The 20,348-nt window shown below is 40.6% G+C and overlaps 1 protein-coding gene across 1 annotated transcript; it reads right to left on the bottom strand.

Annotated features, from left to right (window-relative positions):
• Positions 1–2,958: 2,958 nt before the first annotated feature.
• Positions 2,959–10,004, bottom strand: LOC137285299 (alpha-L-fucosidase-like). Its single transcript, XM_067817630.1, has 8 exons — positions 9,542–10,004; positions 8,108–8,214; positions 7,711–7,841; positions 6,986–7,119; positions 5,487–5,584; positions 4,546–4,678; positions 3,742–3,912; positions 2,959–3,622 (listed from the first exon to the last, which is right to left on the bottom strand). The coding sequence occupies exons 1-8, from the start codon at positions 9,868–9,870 to the stop codon at positions 3,364–3,366; spliced, it is 1,362 nt and encodes a 453-aa protein (XP_067673731.1). The 5' UTR covers positions 9,871–10,004; the 3' UTR covers positions 2,959–3,363.
• Positions 10,005–20,348: the final 10,344 nt, after the last annotated feature.

The raw sequence follows: 20,348 nt of genomic DNA, 5'->3' as shown, positions 1-20,348 counted from the left end.
AGACGATAGCAACATCTGGACCTAGTTACGTCTCTACAAAGATTCATTATGCTACATCGTATAGGAATAACAAGTTTAAAATTGTTTCACATGTCCTTCACTGAAGAATCCAGTCAAACATAACTATTCAACTGAAACCAATCCAGATCGGTCCATGTAACATATAAATCTTCATTCTCACCTGTATACCCAATAGTAGTGACATTCAGACACTTTTTCCAACAATTTCAATGACCTGGGTCAATGTGAGTAATACTCTCAGTTCCTCGAAACGTCCTAATTTTCCTTTTGTCCAGCCCTTCCTAGAGTGCCAAGGATCTAAATGAAACAACTCTAGATTTGGTAAGGTTCAGAATCCCCCACCCTTAGCTCCTTTAAGTTTATAATGAGTATTTGTTTCTGTTAAAATTACATATATTCAGAGACTAAGCGTTAATAATGTATGGAATACTGTAAGGGACATTCTCGCGATCTCAACCTTTGGAAACAAGCTTAAAATGTCAAAAGGTCTCGAGAATTCCAAATCCCATAATATATTGTCGTCAAGAGCGACCTCAAATACCATCCTTGTAGTGAACCAGTTGAATTTGTTCGTTTGAGATAGTTACAGCGAATATTCTAGTTTCTACTGGCCTTGGGTCTTTTTTTATTTATATCAAGTCATGTTCATATGACACGGCAAAAGGGTGTCTTTAGAGTAAGGCATAGTCTCTGAATATATATAATTTTTATAGTAACAAACAAACCCATTTTAATTGAAAAGGAGACCCAGAGAGACCAGAGATTTCTGAACCCGAGGAAATCTAGACCTGCTTCATTTAAGGCTTTAGCACTGCAGAGGCTTGGTATTAGGCAAAATAGTGTGGTTCAGGGACTGTGAGACAGACTAGGATTTTTTTAATCCATCGGTTTATTTCAGAGACAAGATTAAGTTACATGGGCATCTTCCAAAACTGTTTACGAAAGTAATTGTGAGAGCAATTTAACGGCATATTTAACGTTGACTCCCGGTGGCATGAACCTTTCCCATCTGATGATATGATAGCGTCAGTTGTATTGTGCAACTTTATGAGAAGAGAAATGCAAAATGACACAGGTTGCACATATGATCAACCGTCCCAGGGGTTTCTGCCCAAATACATTGGAATGTGGTTTATCTTCACGATCAGAGTTCAAACCTGCGACAATGGACCTTGTCACGTGTTCATCGTTCTGTGGGGTTCTACCGAAATATCTCGGAATGTAGTTTATCTTCGTGTTCAGAGTTCAAATCCACGATAAGGGGCCCTGCCTGTATCTCACAACAAAGAAAAACTAACACTGGCGGCACGTAACTTGTTGCCCCTTCCTGTTTCCTAGTGTATTGTATCACAGAAATATCTGATTGAATCCTTGACGTTTTGATCACTTGTTTACGGGATATAATTCCCGGGATATGTAAATGAATTGTCGAATACAGGGAATATAAAGAAGGAATATCAATATAAGATGTACCATGTTACATTGGTTATGACGTTATGCTGTGCGATTACTCATGTATCCTATACATCTGTATGTGTCCATGACAACCAGACTTGGAGGGGCGTTGTTCTAGTTTGAGATTCTAAGTGAAGCACACGGTATGGATCCCATAAACGTGAGATGCCCAAATGTTCCAAATAGTCATTTACGAGTATTATATGATGTATGCATGAAAAAACATTGTATCTGACCCAAACTAGGATTCATATACGCTGATAGGCAAGGTTAACGTCAACAGAGAAAGAGGACGCTACGGGTCACGTTGCAATAACTTCAACTGCTCCGTCTTGACCGTCAGGAATATTCTTCGGTGATACCAACAGACTGGTAAGACCTCAGACCCCAGACAGGCAGACCCCTCGAGACAACTGCGCAGGAAGACCTCTACCCGAGGACATTATACCTTAGGAACCGTTTCCTTAACGTCATCAGCGTCAACAGCACTCGGTCACCAATGAGTCGAAGGACAGTGACAAAGAGACGACGCCCTATGATATCAGGGCCTACCGACCGTACCGAGGAACGCTGCTGGCAGACATCGTCGCCTGGGGTTCCAATGGGCGACAAGAGCCAGGCGTTGGCAGCTGCGTGACTGACGTCGAGTGTTGTTTTACGAAGAAAGCAGATTCTGTACATCAAGGGACGATGGACGAGCAAGAGTTTACAGGATGAGAGGCGAAAGGTCGATACTGCTCGATGCTGCGTCCAGGACTCGGAGGTGTATAATGTCATGGTATGAGGTGTCATAAGTGGTGACCAGAGGCCAGAACTGGTTGTTATCAACGGGAATCTAACGGCCCAACGTCATACTGATCAGGAACTTCGATCGACAATCCCTCGTTTCTTCAGCAACAGCCACTGGGGATATTGTTCCAGAAAGACAATGCTCGCCCAGCTATCTAGTCATCCAGAAATTCTTTCACTCCAACAAAAACAACGTCCTGCCATGGCCTTCACGCGCTTCTGACATGTCGCCAATCGAGCACTTATGGGACCACCCTAGTATGCGACGGAGAAAAGAATCCACCAGTTTCAGTACAGCCAATGACTCAAGTCCTTGGCCAAGAATGGAGGCGTATCCCATGGGCATAAGCCCATCTTCTACCGATACCAAAGCAGCACTTTTTTTCTAATTTGGATGTCTTTTCAAAGTACAGGTAACACGCGACATGTAATATTCCATACTTTCTGTTGTGAAAAACTGTCTGTTTAATAAGAAGCAAAATTATACTCATAGGATCATTTCGATTTATCTTTAATCCTTATACAATGTATTATGATTTTTGGTGTAAGTTTAATCCTTATTCCAATTTTCTTCCGAAAGCAACACTTGGGTATTCTAAGAATGTGCCGCGGTAATCAATGCCCAAAGGAACCTCCTTCGTTATTCTTTAAAAGCAAAAGGTAACCAATATCAGATCATACTTGAAGACGACAATGTTTTAAGGAAAGTTTAATTCTACAAACAGGAGTACAAAGCCATTGTCAACAGGAAAACAGAATGGGTAATAGTTTAATAAGTCAGAGAAGTATGCAAGAGGTTTTATATGTAGTTTTGTAATTGTTAAATATTATTCAAATGTATCAACACATGTAACAATGATTAATTATAATTAAGCAGTCGTTTGACAATGAAAAGACTACACGTAATGTACTGTTTTACACCGCAATATTCCTACAATACCGGGATAAAAGCCTTCTTACATTCTCAACGTGGCCAAATTGGAGGCAATGTTAAAGTTACGTGAGGGGTGAGGCATGAGAAAGCATCCGTAATACGTGGGGAAGCATATTCAAATACAAAGAAAAAAATGACCTCGACATGAACGCTTTCTCAAAATGTTACTGGTTCTTAAGATTATCAAGTCTAAAGACCCAGGCCCACTGACAAGGCATCTGATCAGCTGGAATTGCTGGAACTGTGATTGTTATTCCTGATGTGGCGCCAGCTTGGAACTCAAAGTGTCCTGGGTATCCTAGCAATGTCACTGTGGTGGCGGGACCCGCTTGAGGGGCAGCTAGCTCCAGCTTACCTCCCCTTGGCCAGTTGAGAGCTATGGCGTACACGGAAATGCCGGTGGCAGACTTCTTGGAAGTGTACCTACGGAAGTATAGAGGTGATAAATTTGATTTAATACTTCAGAACCTCACAGCCATCAGTTAAAATGACAACCGTTTCACCAACATATTCAATGATCTACTTGTATGTAACATACGTACCAGACACCAGGTGTCGCTGTATCGTTCTGGGTAGTCCAGGGTCGAGTCTCATAGATGGAGTCCCCATTAACCTTCAGCCATTGTCCTATCTGTCGGAGCCTCTCCTCAAAGATCGGGCCGATCATTCCGTCTGGTGTGGGGCCAGCATTCAGCAGGATGTTGCCACCACAGCTGTGAAAGAAAGAACTTATCTTCGCTTTAGGTATCCCAATATTTCGAGTATTTATGTGGTGGTGAACAAACGATTTCCTAGCTGTCCGAGCATAAGTGATCCTGTACAAAGTAGCGTCCCTCAAATCCATAGTCGATAGTCGAAAGTTCCTATTTTTGCAATGTGGCGATACGGTAACTATAGTTTGTATCCAATGATATTCTGACTATCACAAGGTAAATGGATAAAGTTCTAACATTACGTATGTATTACCGTAGAGACTCGAATTGGAGACTCAACCAATCACCGCTAGGCCAACACACGATTCTACTACTCCTTACCTTGTTAAATTATCACAGTGTAATAAAATATATCTTCCTTCAACAAGCGATAATCCCTGCTCCTTCCCATACACATATATCAATGCGACCACCAGGCGTTATGCAATAATAAAACCAACATATATAGGCTTGTTGCTTAAATCACACTCACCACTATCCAAGCTGTATCACAGCGATCTTTTAGTAATCGAACCTAGACCAAACAATCAAGTGACTGGAATAATGAGCATAATGAGTATGAAAATACTCACCCACCAACTCACCATTTCACTCACTCATTCACTTTATGGCTGACTCTCGTAGAATAATTACCTGACAACCGTGACGAGCTCAGTAATGAGTTCCTCAATGGTGTGGAAGTCACTCAACTTGGTGTTCCTGATGAATCCCCAGTACAACTTGTGAATCGTGGTAGAATCTTCAAACTTGCGCTCCTGTAGCACTCCTGTCAATAGTGTACAATGATTGTACAAACGGACATAACATTTCCATTGCAAAACGCCAATCTGTTCTGGTTTGAATTACTTGCAATTCAGTTCCAAACCGGAGTTCAACAAAAATGTCACAATTTAAATCTGGACTCAGAAAAGTCCAGAAATTCTCCGCACTGTGGGCAGTCTCTCACAAGGGATTTGACAAAAATAAACATGATGCTGTTGTGAATATGTACTAAGGATGAAAAAATGAAAAAACATTTTCGAAAACTCAAAATTCAAACACGCTTGCCCATACGTTTATAAGTATCATAACACAAAATTCAACTCATTTTGACTTAATTCCGCTAATTCAGAGCAATTTTGTAAAATCTCGCTATGAGCGATTACCATTTTTGCACATGTGATAGAATATTTCGTTTTTACTCCAAATACACCTTTTCCCATGTTTTTGGAGGTTGTGAATGAATGAGAGTATAATTATTCATAAGTATCATGACACAAAATTCAACTCATTTTGACTTAATTCATCTGAGAGCGATTTGAAAAAATCTCGCCCATGGACGAAAATCTTTAATTTACTTTTGCCCCAAACACTTGTTTTCCTTTGTTTTGCAGGTTGTAAATAAATGAAAGTGTGTTTATAAGTATCATGACACATTCATGGGCGAGTGAGTTTAAATTTTGAGTTTTCGAAAAATTTCTTCATTATTTCATCCCAGCACATACTCATAACTGCATAGTTAGTTTGGTCAAACCGCTTGTGAGAGATTGACCAGCGCGGAGAGTTTCTGGACTTTTGTGAGTGGTAACACGTACCTGGGTTGAATCTGTCCTTACAGGTTAAGTACCCGCCATGATGGCACGTGGCGTCTTTACCCCAGCGGTCGTTCGTCACCACAGTGTCCTTTACAGGGCTGGAATAAGTAAGATGAGAGTGTCTGTTAGGAATACTCTTGACACCACTGCGTGATTGTAGCATACTAACTAACGGTTGCAATTTCCTTAAGAGTAACGCTGGTACAAACACTGTAACAGGGAAGGAAGAAAACAAATTGAAGAGCAAAACGCTGGTATGTTATCTTAGGTTATCTCACCTACCATCCCCAGAAGATACCGATTTCCTTTTACGTGATTTCCACAGATCTGGATCTCATATCTATGGATCCACTACAGAACTGTGAAAGGGACAGAATCCCTTCTAGGGATTCAATGCAGAATTGTAAAAAGGACAGAATGCTTCGTGTGGATGCAGTGTAGAACTGTGAAAGGGACAGAATGTTTCCTGTGGGTGCAGTGTAGAACCGTGAAAGGGACAGAATGTTTCCTGTGGGTGCAGTGCAGATCTGTGAAAGGATAGAGTACTTCCTATGGGTACATTGCAGAACTGTGAAAGGATAGAATGCTTCCTATAGGTGCAATGCAGAACTGTGAAAAGATAGAATGCTTCCTAAAGGTGTAGTGCAGAACTGTGAAAGGATAGAATGCTCCCTATGGATGCAGTGCAGATCTGTGAAAGGATAGAATCATTTCTAACAATGCTATGCAGGACTGTGACAACGTCTATAGATGAAATACTGGAATGGGAGGTGGACATAATCCTTTCCATGGACGCAGTGTCAAACTGTGAAAGGGACAGAATTATTTCGGAGTATGCAGTGTCAAACTGTGAAAGGGACAGAATGCTTTCGGAGTATGTAGTATCAAACTGTGAAAGGGACAGAATGCTTTCGGAGTATGTAGTATCAAACTGTGAAAGGGACAGAATGCTTTCGGAGTATGTAGTATCAAACTGTGAAAGGGACAGAATGCTTTCGGAGTATGTAGTATCAAACTGTGAAAGGGACAGAATTATTTCGGAGTATGCAGTGTCAAAGTGTGAAAGGGACAGAATGCTCTTGGAGGATGCAGTGAAGAACTGTGAAAGGGACAGAATGCTTTCGGAGGATGCAGTGAAGAACTGTGAAGAGACAGAATGTTTTTCAAGGATGCAGTGCAGAACTGTGAGATTTCTGAGGATGAATGGCTGAATGATTTCTGAGGATGAAAAGAAGTGCTTGGAAGTAGACCGAATGGTTTCTGAGGTTGACGTGTAATCCACGCCACAAATGTTTGGTTTAACAGCAGGACTTTTGACGTGGCAGGTTGTCATCATGCGGTTTTGAAACGATACGCCATGAACGTTGCTATAACAGAGTCATGCTCTTGACGGGACGTATTTATACATAAAAGTAATGAAGATTTCTTTGTCTACATTTGCTTTATTACTTATCCTATTTCGTCAGTCTTCACCAATGAGAGTGAAAAGTGGAGACTACCTGTCATTATACAGCCAGGCTAGGAACTCAGTAGAATTCCAGTAGGTAGAATTTGCCAACCAATCCCCATCAGACCAAATCATTTCAGGCTTGTACATGTTCACCAGCTCATATAACTCGGGCATTGTCTTGTACTGAAAATAATAGTGAATATTTTGTTTAGAACAGTGAATAGTTTATTCATTTATGGCATAAGCCATTAATATGTCCTTACGACATGAGGAAAGTGTTTTAAGGAGTGGATATGTCTGTTCAAATCAATCAACGTGTTCACGATACTGTTCGCAACACTTCACTATTTGTACATGTTCCTGTATCACGGGAAGAATCTCTTTTGTCGAAGCTCGTGAGAATATTATAGATTAATCGTAGCCACCTATAAATATTCGAACTGATCAGTCAGAACAGTGGTTGATATAATCACAAAGTTTACCAATCCGACCTTCTATATTTATGGGTACAAGGAACCTTAAGTGTCCCGAAACTTCTCACAATACACAGACTATTATGTCAAGTTTCAATGATAACATATCAAGAATCAATATCAAACGAAATATATCATAAAAGAACTTTAAGACTGAAGATACATTTTTAAAGTATTTATTTATTTATGTCCGTTAGAGGTACTATAAAAGTAACAAAGTCCAGAGACAGAAACATTATGAACGACTTGTTTCAAACTACAAAATACAATAGGTATAACACTGCAAGTACGCTAGACGTACCTTAACAAAGTCTTGAGTTTTGAAACCATTCTTCTGATCCTCCAGGAAATAGGGGTTGACAAACTCGTACAGTGAGTGGTAAAGACCAAACCTGATATTCGTAGTCCTCCTTATGGAGTTGGCCAACTCACCTTGAATAAATGATTCACAACAAAGTGTAAATATGGATCAAGGTGATAGTGTATAACTAGTAGAATCAACTAAATATATTTGACCCCCTTAATATTTGAACCAACAGCATAAATGGTATTACATGACATCGCTGCACTCGAACAAATATTCAAATAATTCATTCACTTCTGCTATCAAACCAAGAAATATAACCCAAACGATTCTCAGAATTCAAACTCATGATCAATGGATGATGTACACCCAAGGGACACAACTCTGTACCTACCCACTAGGTCCCTATGAGGGCCAACGTCCATGGCATTCCACTTGAAGGAGTGTTTGGTTGGCCAGTTGCAGAATCCTTCACAATGCTTTGCTGTCAGCACAACATATCTGAAACACATGTAAACTCTTCGAAACATCAAACGCACATGACAAAAATAAGAAAAATGTGTTTAACGATTTTAAATGTACATAAGATGACTAAGCTTGACCACAGATGAAGTAAATTTCAATCTTTATTGTTGTAATTGTCAGCATTAATTATTCACATACTGCAAATGTGTGGACACAATCAGGTCAGTACCCAGAATGATAGTACCAGCCCAAATCAAGGATGTGGAGGAACTGTCTTTTATTAAAGGTCACATGCAACGTAAAACACAAGTTTGCATATTCTGATACCTTTCGATATGCACTTACCGAAACAAATGATTAAGAATATCATTGCAACCTGTAAAGTTGAACAAAACGCGATGAAAAAAGTCCCCGAAATCGGAGTTCAAACAATTCACTAATTTTCCCCCCAGTGTTGGGGGACAAAGTGGTTTCATCAGCTATGCTGCGCTGTGCCCATAACGCATGCACAGTGAATAGGTCCGCGGAGCTTGAAACAATATGCCTGCCCGGAGTATGAGGTAATCTAATCTTGGTTGTGTACACAAAAAAGTAAATAATCTACTCGTTACATAAAACAAAACATGTTGATTGTGATAGGCAGACTCAGTCACACAGAAAACTCCATGTCTGGTTTACTGATACCCATACGTCTGCTTGTCTGCCTGCTGATGACAATTTGCAATGCACAATTTCAATCACTGACCACATGCAATTTGAAATTACCACCTATCGGGCTTATGAGCCATAAACCATGGCCAATGAAAAAGCTTCGTTTCACTTGAGTGCACACTCACCGGCTCTGACTGGGTTCGGTATCGCGGCTGCTTCGTTTCGAGGGAGGTAAACCCAAGTATAAAATATTGCAGTGTTGATTTGCGATTATACGCTTATAGTTTAGTTTATCTGGGGCTTTTTCCTTAATCAGCAAATGCATTTTATACATTATGAAAAGTGATAACTGTGTGTCAATTATGTGTAATTTTTGTTGTTGCATGTAACCTTGAAAGCGCCCGCTGAAGGCCTGGGTTCAATTACCCATATGAGTTCATTAAGACTTGGCTCAATTAGGGCTTTAATATTTGCAGGACTGACTGCATAACACAGTTCGGGGACTGTGAGACCGACTAACCCGACTCAGTCATAGTATCCTGACCAGAACCCCGCAAAAGAAAGAGAAGACCTCACAAAGCTCAAGCCATTTTACCACCTATCTGATTAATGGAGACACTGTTATCAATATCAGATAGGAAAGTTCTAGTTTGAATAATCATTGTGTATCACTGCAAGTTATTTGCGTTATGTATGGTGCTGATGATCTCACCTTGCACCCGAGGCGTTGAATATCTCCGCCCAGTCGTCGGGGTTATAGAATTCAGCTGTGAATTGAGGTGCAAAATCGGCATAGGTAAAACTTGGTCTGTAGTTGTCTTTCCTATACTTAACAACGTCTGATATGTTCCAATAGTCCTGAAGCCACGCCCCCATGAAGCCTGGAACCGAGAACACCCCCCAGTGCAGAAAGATGCCAAACTTGGCCTCGTCGTACCAGGCCGGGAGGGGCCTCTGGTCCAGTGACTCCCATGTAGGGTCGTAGCGAGCACCTGCTGCTAGAGTCACTGTCAGCAGCGTAAACAGAAGCATCCCAGTCATGTTGCTTCAGTGAGTCTACCACAAACCAGATTGAGTCAGATCAATGTGTCACGAGACTCGATGGTTGGTACGCAAGAGAGACGTTTTGAAGGAGATGTTGCTGTTACATGAGTATATATAGCCGTCGTAATGACGCATGAGCAGAGGCGTTTAAAGCAGATAATGCTGTTACAGGTCAATATATAGCCAATGAATACAAAGACGTTTAAAATCAAAATGCCTTGAATACACATATAGAGAAGACAGCTAAGGTACCGCCTATGAAGGTAAACGCCAGAAAGAATACCTAAATAGAATTTAGTCGTTATTACGCTACTACGTTACTTAAGGATGCAGTTACAACGCTAAGACAGACTACTGCTACGCATGGGCTTAGTTACGGCTCTATATACAAAGATTCATTTGTTCTACATTGTACACCAATAACATGCTCTTAACTGATTCATATGTCACTGACTGTAGGATCCAGTAAAACATAAGTAGTCGTCTTAAACCAATCCACTATCACTGACTGAAGGAGCCAGTAAAACATAACTAGTTGACTTAAACCAATCCACTGTCACTGACTGAACGGTCCAATAAAACATAACTAGTCGACTTAAACCAGTGCACTGTCACTGACTGAACGGTCCAATAAAACATAAGTAGTCGACTTAAACCAGTGCACTGTTACTGACTGAAGGATACAATAAAACATAACTAGTCGACTTAAACCAATCCACTGTCACTGACTGAAGGGTCCAATAAAACACAACTAGTCGACTTAAACCAATCCAGATTAGTGCATGTAACATTATAAATCTTCAATCCTACCTGCATATCCAATATTGGTAACATTCAGACACCATTCATTTCGAAGAATTTCAATTAACATGGGCCAATTTCAGCAAATCTCACAGTTCCAGAAACGTCATACTTGCCCTTACTCCAACCACTTTCTAGGCTGCTGAAGATCTGAATGAAACAAGTTCAGATTTGAACCTTCCATCCAATAAGTGCTCGTATGTATTCAGTGACTAAGCGTTAGTGTGTGTCATCAAGAGCGACCGCAAATACCATCCTTGTAGTTAACAAAATTGAATTCAATTTCCTCTGTGTCTTTTCCTTCACATAATCCACGAATACAACGAATGAAGCACTGATGAGATTGATTATGGTTTCATACAAAGTAATGGGACATGATTTGCTTTGTGTGTTTGTAAAGTATGTTTTATTTATTAAAGATCATGTCAACAATCCAAAGTAGATCCGTCAACGTCCAATTTGAACGCCATGTTTGAAGATGGCTCCCATGTGGCATGTACCTTTCCTATATGATGTTATGGTAGGGTCAGCTGCATGTGAAACGTTGAGAAGGGAAATCCAAACATGACACAGGCTATATCTGTGTTCATCCTTTTGTGTGGAATCTATCAAAAGAACCTGGAATGTGGTTTATCTTCATGATTAGAGTTCAAACCCACGACAACGGACACCTGTCATGTGTTTATCCTTCTAAGGGGTTTCTGCTGAAATATCTCGGAATGTGTTTTATCTTCATGATCGAAGTTATAAACCATAACAAGGAACTTTGTCTTTTCTTAAAACAAAGAGAAACTCAGAGAATTGCTGCACAGAACTCGTCCTGATGGCTCATATTTCATTCAATCTTTGCCATGAACGTTTTGATCACCTGGATATTATTCTGTATCGTTACATGCAATTCAGTTGTCGGAACCAGAGAGTACGAAAGAGAAGTATGAATATACGACGTACTACTTTACATTGGTTTTGAAATTATGTCATTATCAAACATATGCCACACTGAGTGTCACCCCTATGGACTGGAAATCTGTGATTTTCTATGTATCTTGTAAATCCGTGTGTCCATAACGACCAGGTATGAGCTTGATTCCAGTACTCCAAGTGTTCAATAATGTAGGTATAAATATATTTTATCTGGCAAAGAATACTATTCATATGTTTGTATAACATGTTAAAAATAATAAAGAACTAAAGGATCACAATGGTGACTCCCTAAGGTGATAACGTGAAAATTGGGGTTAGACTTCAGCATCACATAAGCTGGTCAAGCTCGCTGACTTCGTTGACACGTCATATCCCAATTATTTAAAATGATGCTCATGATGTTGATCACATGGTTGTCTTGTGAAGACTTGATTATCTACAAACTGTCGTCAAATAACTGCAATATTGCTGTCTGTCGCTCTCGCCTTGTTTTGGTTGGACAGATGTGGAATGTGTCTGTAAATCTAAACACGATCTTGCCAATGCCATTACCTGTCAAGAACTGTGTATAGATTAGAAGAGGAAGCAGAGAGTATTACAAACTGACGGTCATTACTCCATTGTTATAAACTTGGTCGAAGGGTCAAGGTAATAATATAATTCAGGAACGTTATCTGCCATCTTGCTGATCAGACAGAGATAGGCAACCAAATATCTATACCATTTTCTGTATCTCCGGGATACCGGCTGCCACCAGATACGTATAATATCACTGAGTGAGGTAAACAACAAACAAACATGGAAAAGCTTTCGTAAAGCGTGGGAACAAATGAGGCAAATGCAGAACAAAGGAAAATAACAGAGAACAGAACTGTACTTTCCCCAAATTTTACTGGTTTTTTTTTTAGATTACCAAGCTTGAAAGCCCCGGCCCACTGACAAGGCAGGGCGGTAGACTTCCTGGAAGTGTACCTGCAAAAGTTTAGCGGTGATAAACCAGAGTTAACGGCTCACAGCCATCAGTTAAAATGACAACCGCTTCACAAATACAAAACAAATACAAAACAGAGTTCATCCCAATCTTGAGTTGTACCTTAGGCATTAATACATGTATTTATGTTAGAAGTACAGTAATTTCATTGTACTGGCTTTCAGTTGTATATTGTGTATATCATATGTTCGGTCAACCTATGTTCTTAGTCTCGGGGCTCCTTTATATTATGTTTCATAAGTTATGAAGTGTTGTTTGTCTTTAAAATGTGTTCATGAGACGATGTGATTGTCTACCTATATTCTGTGCAACCACACAATAATGTTGAAATATGGCTAGTTAAATATTTACTCATTTTCTATGTGACATATTTGAATTGCACCCACAAAAAACGTTCTCGTGACTTTATTTCCTCATACCTCCCTGCCAATGCTGTTTAAGGTTTATCATTATGCTGTGAACTAGATATTTTGTCATTTAAATGTATGCTAAACTGTGTTTGATTTCTTGTTTTACAACACTCATGATTAACTATATTTAACTACGTTGTCAAACCGTTAGAAATGATAAAACGGCTAGGCTATCTAATCTTTTTAGTATGTCAAGGACAAGACACATGAGAATAGGGCCCGCAAGTAGGTCATGGCCCTTCGCGAGACCTTGGTAATCCCGGCGACATACAACGTACACCTGGTCAGGTCTAGTATAGTCATCTTTGGCGGTGGCGCAATGTCGAACCAGAACTGTTTCTTGAATATGCGTCACCACCCGCCCCTTTCCGAAACCTCCAAACATTCGTGACCAACTCGTGTTCTTCCGGGACAAGCCGTGTAGCAAACCGTGCCCCTGTCGAAGGATCTCATATGAGCGTAGGATCATCAGAACCACATCGAGCAGGAATGTTAACTCCATGCCCATTCAATTCTAATGGTACAAAGTATCACCCGAGCACTCGTACAGTGTACTGCTGTGCTTGTGTTTGCTTATGTATTTTAAAGAATAAACCTCCTTAATACAACTAAAAAATCGCGAAAAAGGTATTTGTTAAAACACATTCTGATGCAATTATTATCTGATTTTCACCTTTAATTTACAATTATATATCTAAATAGGGTTTAATAATCACAAACTGGAATTGTTTTATTGAATATGGAAATATTTTGTTTTACAAAACCCAAGCTACATCAAACCCCAAGTAAACATTTTATTTGAATTCGCTGAAAAATATATAAATGACCAAAAGAAGATTAAAACATTTCCAGACATGTGGAATATTTGCCCAATGTGAAAGATAACAGTTGATTAGTTAATGTACAGATATAATAGGATTGTTTTGAAACTCCAAGCGACTTATAAGTACAGTTCCTAAACCGTTTCAAGCGCACGTACAGTCGCCACAAGATGGTCAGAACGTACTCTCAGTTGAGCCAGCGAGAACCGTTATGTCAACAAACGCACGTGCGTGTATTTGAATCTCTGACTGTCAATCGCCTGATTCTTCTTATCAAACACTTCACATCAGACAGCACAATTGTGTGCTACGTTCTTTGTACTTTCAGTATGACGGTATATATTTTTCATGATTTCTAAACAATAACATAAGGCCATAAACGATTTAAGTCGGGATTATTGTTATCAAAGCACCGCGTCCAGTACGCGCGTTCTGCTTGTATGTAGTATGCTCGCACATCACAAGCATCGACTGGGGGACGTCTTCTTGGAGGTTACGGAAAGGGGCGAGTTGTGACGAATGCACCCATTCGTAACTACTCGTCCCTTTCCGTGACCTACAAGAAGAGCCGAAATGACACGAGTAGTTACACAAAGGAATGCACCAAGTATATTCGAGTCGCTGTTCGGCTTGTCCCGGAATAACACGAGTTGGTCACAAATACGAAAATCTGTCGGCCCGTGCAGATCCAGGTTAGAATTGGTCTTTAGGAATCCGTTGTTTGTCGTAGGAGACGACTGACTGGATTGACTGACTTGGTTGACATATGTCATCGTATCTCCCTTGTGTGGATCGATGCTCATGCTTTTGGTCACTGGTCGACTGATCCAAATTCGATTATTTGTCGGTTGCTGCCATATAAGTGGGATATTTCTGAGTACGGCGTTATACGAGTCCGTCGCTCTCGCATTGTTTTAGGTTGGTTATGTGACACGTCGTTGCAAATAAAAGGGGTGAAAAAGACAAGACCTTGCAAATATTTGAACCCGCTACAAATCAAGGATTAGGTATAGAGGAAACAGAATTGCACACATTTAAGGCCATTGATCCAGTGCTGTAAACTTGGTCAAAGGGACAAACTGATAACACAATTCAGGAATTTTATCTGTTATTGTGCTGATCAGGCAGAAATGGTCAACTAAATATCTGGCGTCAATACCTTTATCTGTATCCTCAACTATATATGATTGGCAACTTTTATCAAATCACACTTTCCACGTAGCATACAAGGAACGCATCACTTATGGTCCACCTAAATTTTCCTAATCTGTTTGGTTTGTTTCTGGTTTAAACGGCGATGAATGATAACGGACGGCGGTCAGTCACACACCATAATGTGGCTGACTGATACAAACTGGATTCACAGAGGTGTTACATGCGTTATTGTGTAATATGGGCATGTGGGGTGCCTCTGTTTAGGCGGGCCAGATATAAAATATTCTTGTTCCTCATTACCGCCCTACCAATTAAGGATATAAATATTAAATATTATGTGTCGGTCAGTTTCCGCCGGGTGTTATGAAACACGTGAATTCATTTGGAACCGATGTGTGTGTGTGTGTGTGTGTGTGTGTGTGTGTGTGTGCGTGTGTGTGTGTGTGTGTGTGTGTGTGTGGTTGTCTGTCTGTATGTCTGTATGTCTGTGTGTGCGTGCGTGTGTGTGTGTGTTCATATTCAATATAAAGGAGTTTATTTGGCACTGTCCACATGACAATTTAAATTGAGGAGGGGCAATCAGAACCTGGTGAAATGTAGACTTTCTTCATCACTTATCAAGAGCCCCTCTGACACTTGCACGAATTTTGTACCCCCAGCGGAACGCAATTTTGCGTGGAAATAAGTAAACGTGACGTAAACTGTTTTGCGCAACCTACTCGCAAACACAGCGGATGGTGCGTATCAAACCGTGTCAATTTCAGCTCCTTCGCGCATTGACATTGGCTCGCTTTGATCACGAACTGTGTGCGACGTGGTCCCGACGGACTGTGTAAAGTTCATTCATTCTAACTTGTCGTGAAATAATCATGAGGGAGTAACTGATCCAGGCAGTCCTTATTCTTTCCTTTTTTTTCCAGGCAGTCCTGCTTGGTTGTCCAGGGCTCACTTGCACAAAGCAATCATAGCACCACAATGATTTTAAATCCCATTCTCCCACACTGGCTTAAGATAGTCACAGCGCTAAGATCTCTTTGTGCAAGTTGGCCCTGGACAGCTCCATGCAAAGTACAGTTCTTCCATGTTCCACCCTCTGCCCCGAAATCAACATACAACAACTTGTATCCAGCATCCACATGGTTCATGAGTACAGAACTATGAAAGCCCTTATAATTTGTAGTAGAATGATCCAGCTTTGGTTGACTTCTTCATAGCGTGGTTGCCATCCACACACCCCAGACAGATGTGGTAGTTCCATGTGGAACTAAAATCTCAGCAACCTCCTTCCACTCTTCTTCAGTATTTGGGCACCTGAGGACATATTCCTTGTCAACCTTAGTGGTGGCTTTGCAAAGCTCCGGTAAGAACTTTCCAATTATAGTAGTTTCAACTCTGAAGCTATGTGTACCAGTGGCTAGGAAGGGAAGAGTTGTTGCCAGCTTGAGTACCACCTCTAACGGTTTTCTCATGAATGTATTCTCTCATCTTCTCTAGATGAGGGGTTAACTTCTCCACCATGTCTTGGAACACGTCGGGGGAAATTCTCGTGAAATTGCTGTAACCTCTGAGATGGAGTTTTGTCAACAACTGACCGTAATATCCGAAGTGATGAATTCTAGTCAACCATTTTCTTCACCCACGCTGGCCTTGGTTTCTTTTATCTAGTGCCTTAAGTCAAAATGTGCCAACCCGTGAAGGTCCGGAGAAGGGCAGGTCTTCAGCAACCCATGCTTGCCATAAAAGGCGACTATGCTTGTCGTAAGAGGCGACTAACGGAATCGGGTGGTCAGGTTCGCTGACTTGGTTGACACGTCATCGGTTCCCAATTGCGCAGATCGATCGATGCTGGATTGTCTGGTTCAGACTCGATTATATACAGACCGCCGCCATATACCTGGAATATTGTTGAGTGCGGCGTGAAACTAAACTCACTCACTCACTCAATCTAGTTGGGATAAGAGCAGTAAGAGCTGTTCTCTGGTGTTCAACATATTGTGGGTCCACATCAATGCATGAATTTAGGGGTAATGTCTGCTATTTATATAGCGGGGCCTCAAGCTGGACAACAATACACGACTGGTTCACGAGAACAGTGCGCGCACTACGCTTCCCGCGTTCATGCGTACCATCTAAATTACACGCGTTGCCACGACGAATTGCGCGGCAGTGCGGGGGCAAAATTCGTGCAAGTGTCAGGGTGTCTAAAGTTTCGACATCGAAATCTAAAGGAATATATTCTTGCATATTCCTTTGAAAGTTATCGATTCAAAATTTTGAAACTGGACAAAGATTCCGGAATGGCCAGCTAGGTGACCGAGACTGTATAACACTTCCCACTATGGAGACATGGTTTCGTTAAAATTGCTTACCCCATTAACGTGATAGATAGAGGATGGCTTTGATGGAATCGGCGTTAAAGGCAGCAAAATGTCCGTGAAACATTGGAAATTGCATTCAGACTTTCTCTTTCGGTATCTCGTATTGATCATGACGATCTGATTTTAGAGCGACTGAGATTTAACGTCATACTTAAGCGAATTTCGCCCATATACGAAATGCATGCTTGTGTATGAGTGGATGCTTGTACTAGCCCACAGTGCTAGCTCCGAGCACATAAGTCTCTGGTGGGCGCAATGGGGGAAACAACATGTACCATAATCAGGTATTTTTGTACAATGCGGACTTCCGCTCTCCAGGCGGATGTTGTAACCACTTGAGGTGAAACGGTATACTGTGGTAGTTTGCCTTCGGTTCGAAATTACGTAATGTAATCCCAAATTTCGGTATCTTCGGTTTTCGTACCGTCATTTTATTCACCTCTTTAAACCTTTTCTAAAACGTTTTGAAATCGAATCATTTCATCAAAATCTATGCATTTCTTTACCTGCGGTTCAAGATCGCCCTAAGTTGTCTACTTAGAAAACAGCAAATACTGATACCAGATCAGTAGCTGGGTTTGGTTTCTTTTCTTTTTTCAGTTATTTCAAATCGACGGACATCGAAACATGGTAATAACTTATGAAACACAACTTTATCATAAAGACATGCCATCAGTTGAGTATTCGTCATGTTAACTCGGACCCAACACACCGCACTGTATTGCATGTAAACGTGTCATCCGAAAACGTATGATGTAAAAACTCATATTAAAGCTATCTCCCTCGATATCATTTTATTTGATTAACTTTAATGCTATTTTCACTGACGTTTTCAGTAACCTCGGAGAAAACGTGTGTGAAATGGCATCACCTCATTACCACTTCTGCTTACCACGTTCCATCCTCGATACCTCCAGAGTATGCGTTCCGATGTCTCCACTATACCCTGGATGCATCTACGGCTAAGCCCGATAAATTCATTACCTCCCTTGGCTGGCGTTTTATCCAATCAGGTGTGTACGCTGGGAAGTTGAGCGAACCAATCACAACACACTTTCGCTTTTCAAATTATCTAACCGATTAAACTTGGCAACACGAACCATGCACAAATTCTCTGAATGAGGCAGAAGGAGTTCTTGCATATATTTTTTTAGATTTTCGAACCTATCAATGTGTCTGTATGATTTCTCCTAAATCTGAGTCGCATTGCGAACAAACCTTCGCAGTTGCAACCGCTATCTTTATTGACACTTTCAAGTTCAGTTGTAACGGCGGCTTAGCTGATTGGCTGATTGTGAGAATGCGAGCAAGCAAAGGGAGGTAATAAAATTTCGGACCGAGCCGTAGATGCATCCAGAATACAGTGGAGACTTATTGGAACGTATACCCTGGAGTTATCGAGGGTGACCATGTTCATTAGGGTCCGCTTTTCGCGCCTACCGCGACAACATCAGTTTGACATTATTTTCAGCAATCACGAGCCCATCACGGCCTCATCATCCATATACTCCACAGACCCGAGTTGTTGATTCACTGAAGTCATGTTTCAAAATTAATTGCCAAAATTTGATTTTTGTTATCAAAGTGGCTTGTTCCTTCGGAAGTCACCGGTGATTTATCAAACTGCCTCATACGCAAAATGTATCCAGACGCATAACCCAAAGTGCTATGTGCCTGTGTTAATTATTATTTTAAATTGTGTTCTTAGAAATCATGAATAATACTAATACGATAGCAATATGTATTATCTCAATTAAAATAACTGCTTGAGATATAAATTATTCTGGTAATGATATATCTTTAAAGTTATGTTTTCGGTACGTTTTCAACTGAATCACCGATAGATTAGAACAAACAATTTAAACACATCAAAATACTATTTCCTGTTTTGTTGAATAATAGGTAGCACAACGGGAAGGGAAACTGAATTATCAAGTGAAGTGATGTTTGATTGCAGGTTTACTACACGCATATCTATTTTCATTTTCCGTATCCGACGATACGATATAGTTTTGACTGGGCACAATACACGAAATAGCAGACTGTGTTCTGTTGCAGTGCGTGGTCCAAAGTGAGTCATCAAAAGTGAAATTTCCACAGATTTACATGTAAATTTTGCGTAGCATAAATAATTTTCATGAATTTACGATTCATGGATCTTGGTTAAATTGAACACATTTGTGAATAATCACCGTAGGTAGGTACATTCACATATAATGTGTGAATATTTTCCGTGATATATCCGTTTTATCAACACATATACATTATTGAGAGAACATTTAATATGGCGGCCTATGGGATGCAGCAACAGATGTACATGTGTAGACAAATGTAATGGAGGTCCATGGAATATACGATTGTGCTTGTACATGTGTGTGTGCGTGCGTGTGTGTGTGCTGTATGTATGGGGGTGGTATTACAAATAATCAATACAGTTCTTTAATTTCTTCTCCCGTATGTCCCGTTTGTGTATGATTACATTTTCTTCTCAGTGCCCCCTTCGTTAAGAAACACGTCTCTCTGTGAAGATGAGGTATATAGAGAGAGTGCGTGAGTGCGCGTGTGAGTGAGTGAGTAAGTGAGTGGGGGTTTAAGCTGCTTCAGCAATATCACGGCAGCGGACAACATAACTGGGCTCCATACACTGTACCCATATGACCTTCGGTGTGACCAGCGAACGCTTTAACCTCTAGGCTACTCCCACGGCTCCTTACGGCTTAGTAGGTTGCCCTATGATGAATTAATATTGGCATACAGAGTAACAATACAAATATGATGAATGAAAGATATTGTGGACAAAGAAAGTAGATCGAATGTCATTTGTTTAATGTATTTGAGAAGTATATTGTATGGATGAATGAAAGGATAAACATCCAAACTACAAGTACTGCAGCCAGCCCACATTTAATATGTTCAAATAACCCGTGAAGGTCACGGGGTAGAATACGCCTTCAGCAACCCATGCTTGCAATAAAAGGCAACTGTGCTTGTCGTA

Source organism: Haliotis asinina, chromosome 5, assembly GCF_037392515.1.
Source record: "Haliotis asinina isolate JCU_RB_2024 chromosome 5, JCU_Hal_asi_v2, whole genome shotgun sequence".
In the NCBI taxonomy this organism is placed as follows: domain Eukaryota; kingdom Metazoa; phylum Mollusca; class Gastropoda; order Lepetellida; family Haliotidae; genus Haliotis; species Haliotis asinina.
Note: the sequence above shows the minus strand (reverse complement) of the source record. Positions and strands in the feature narration are given on the sequence as shown.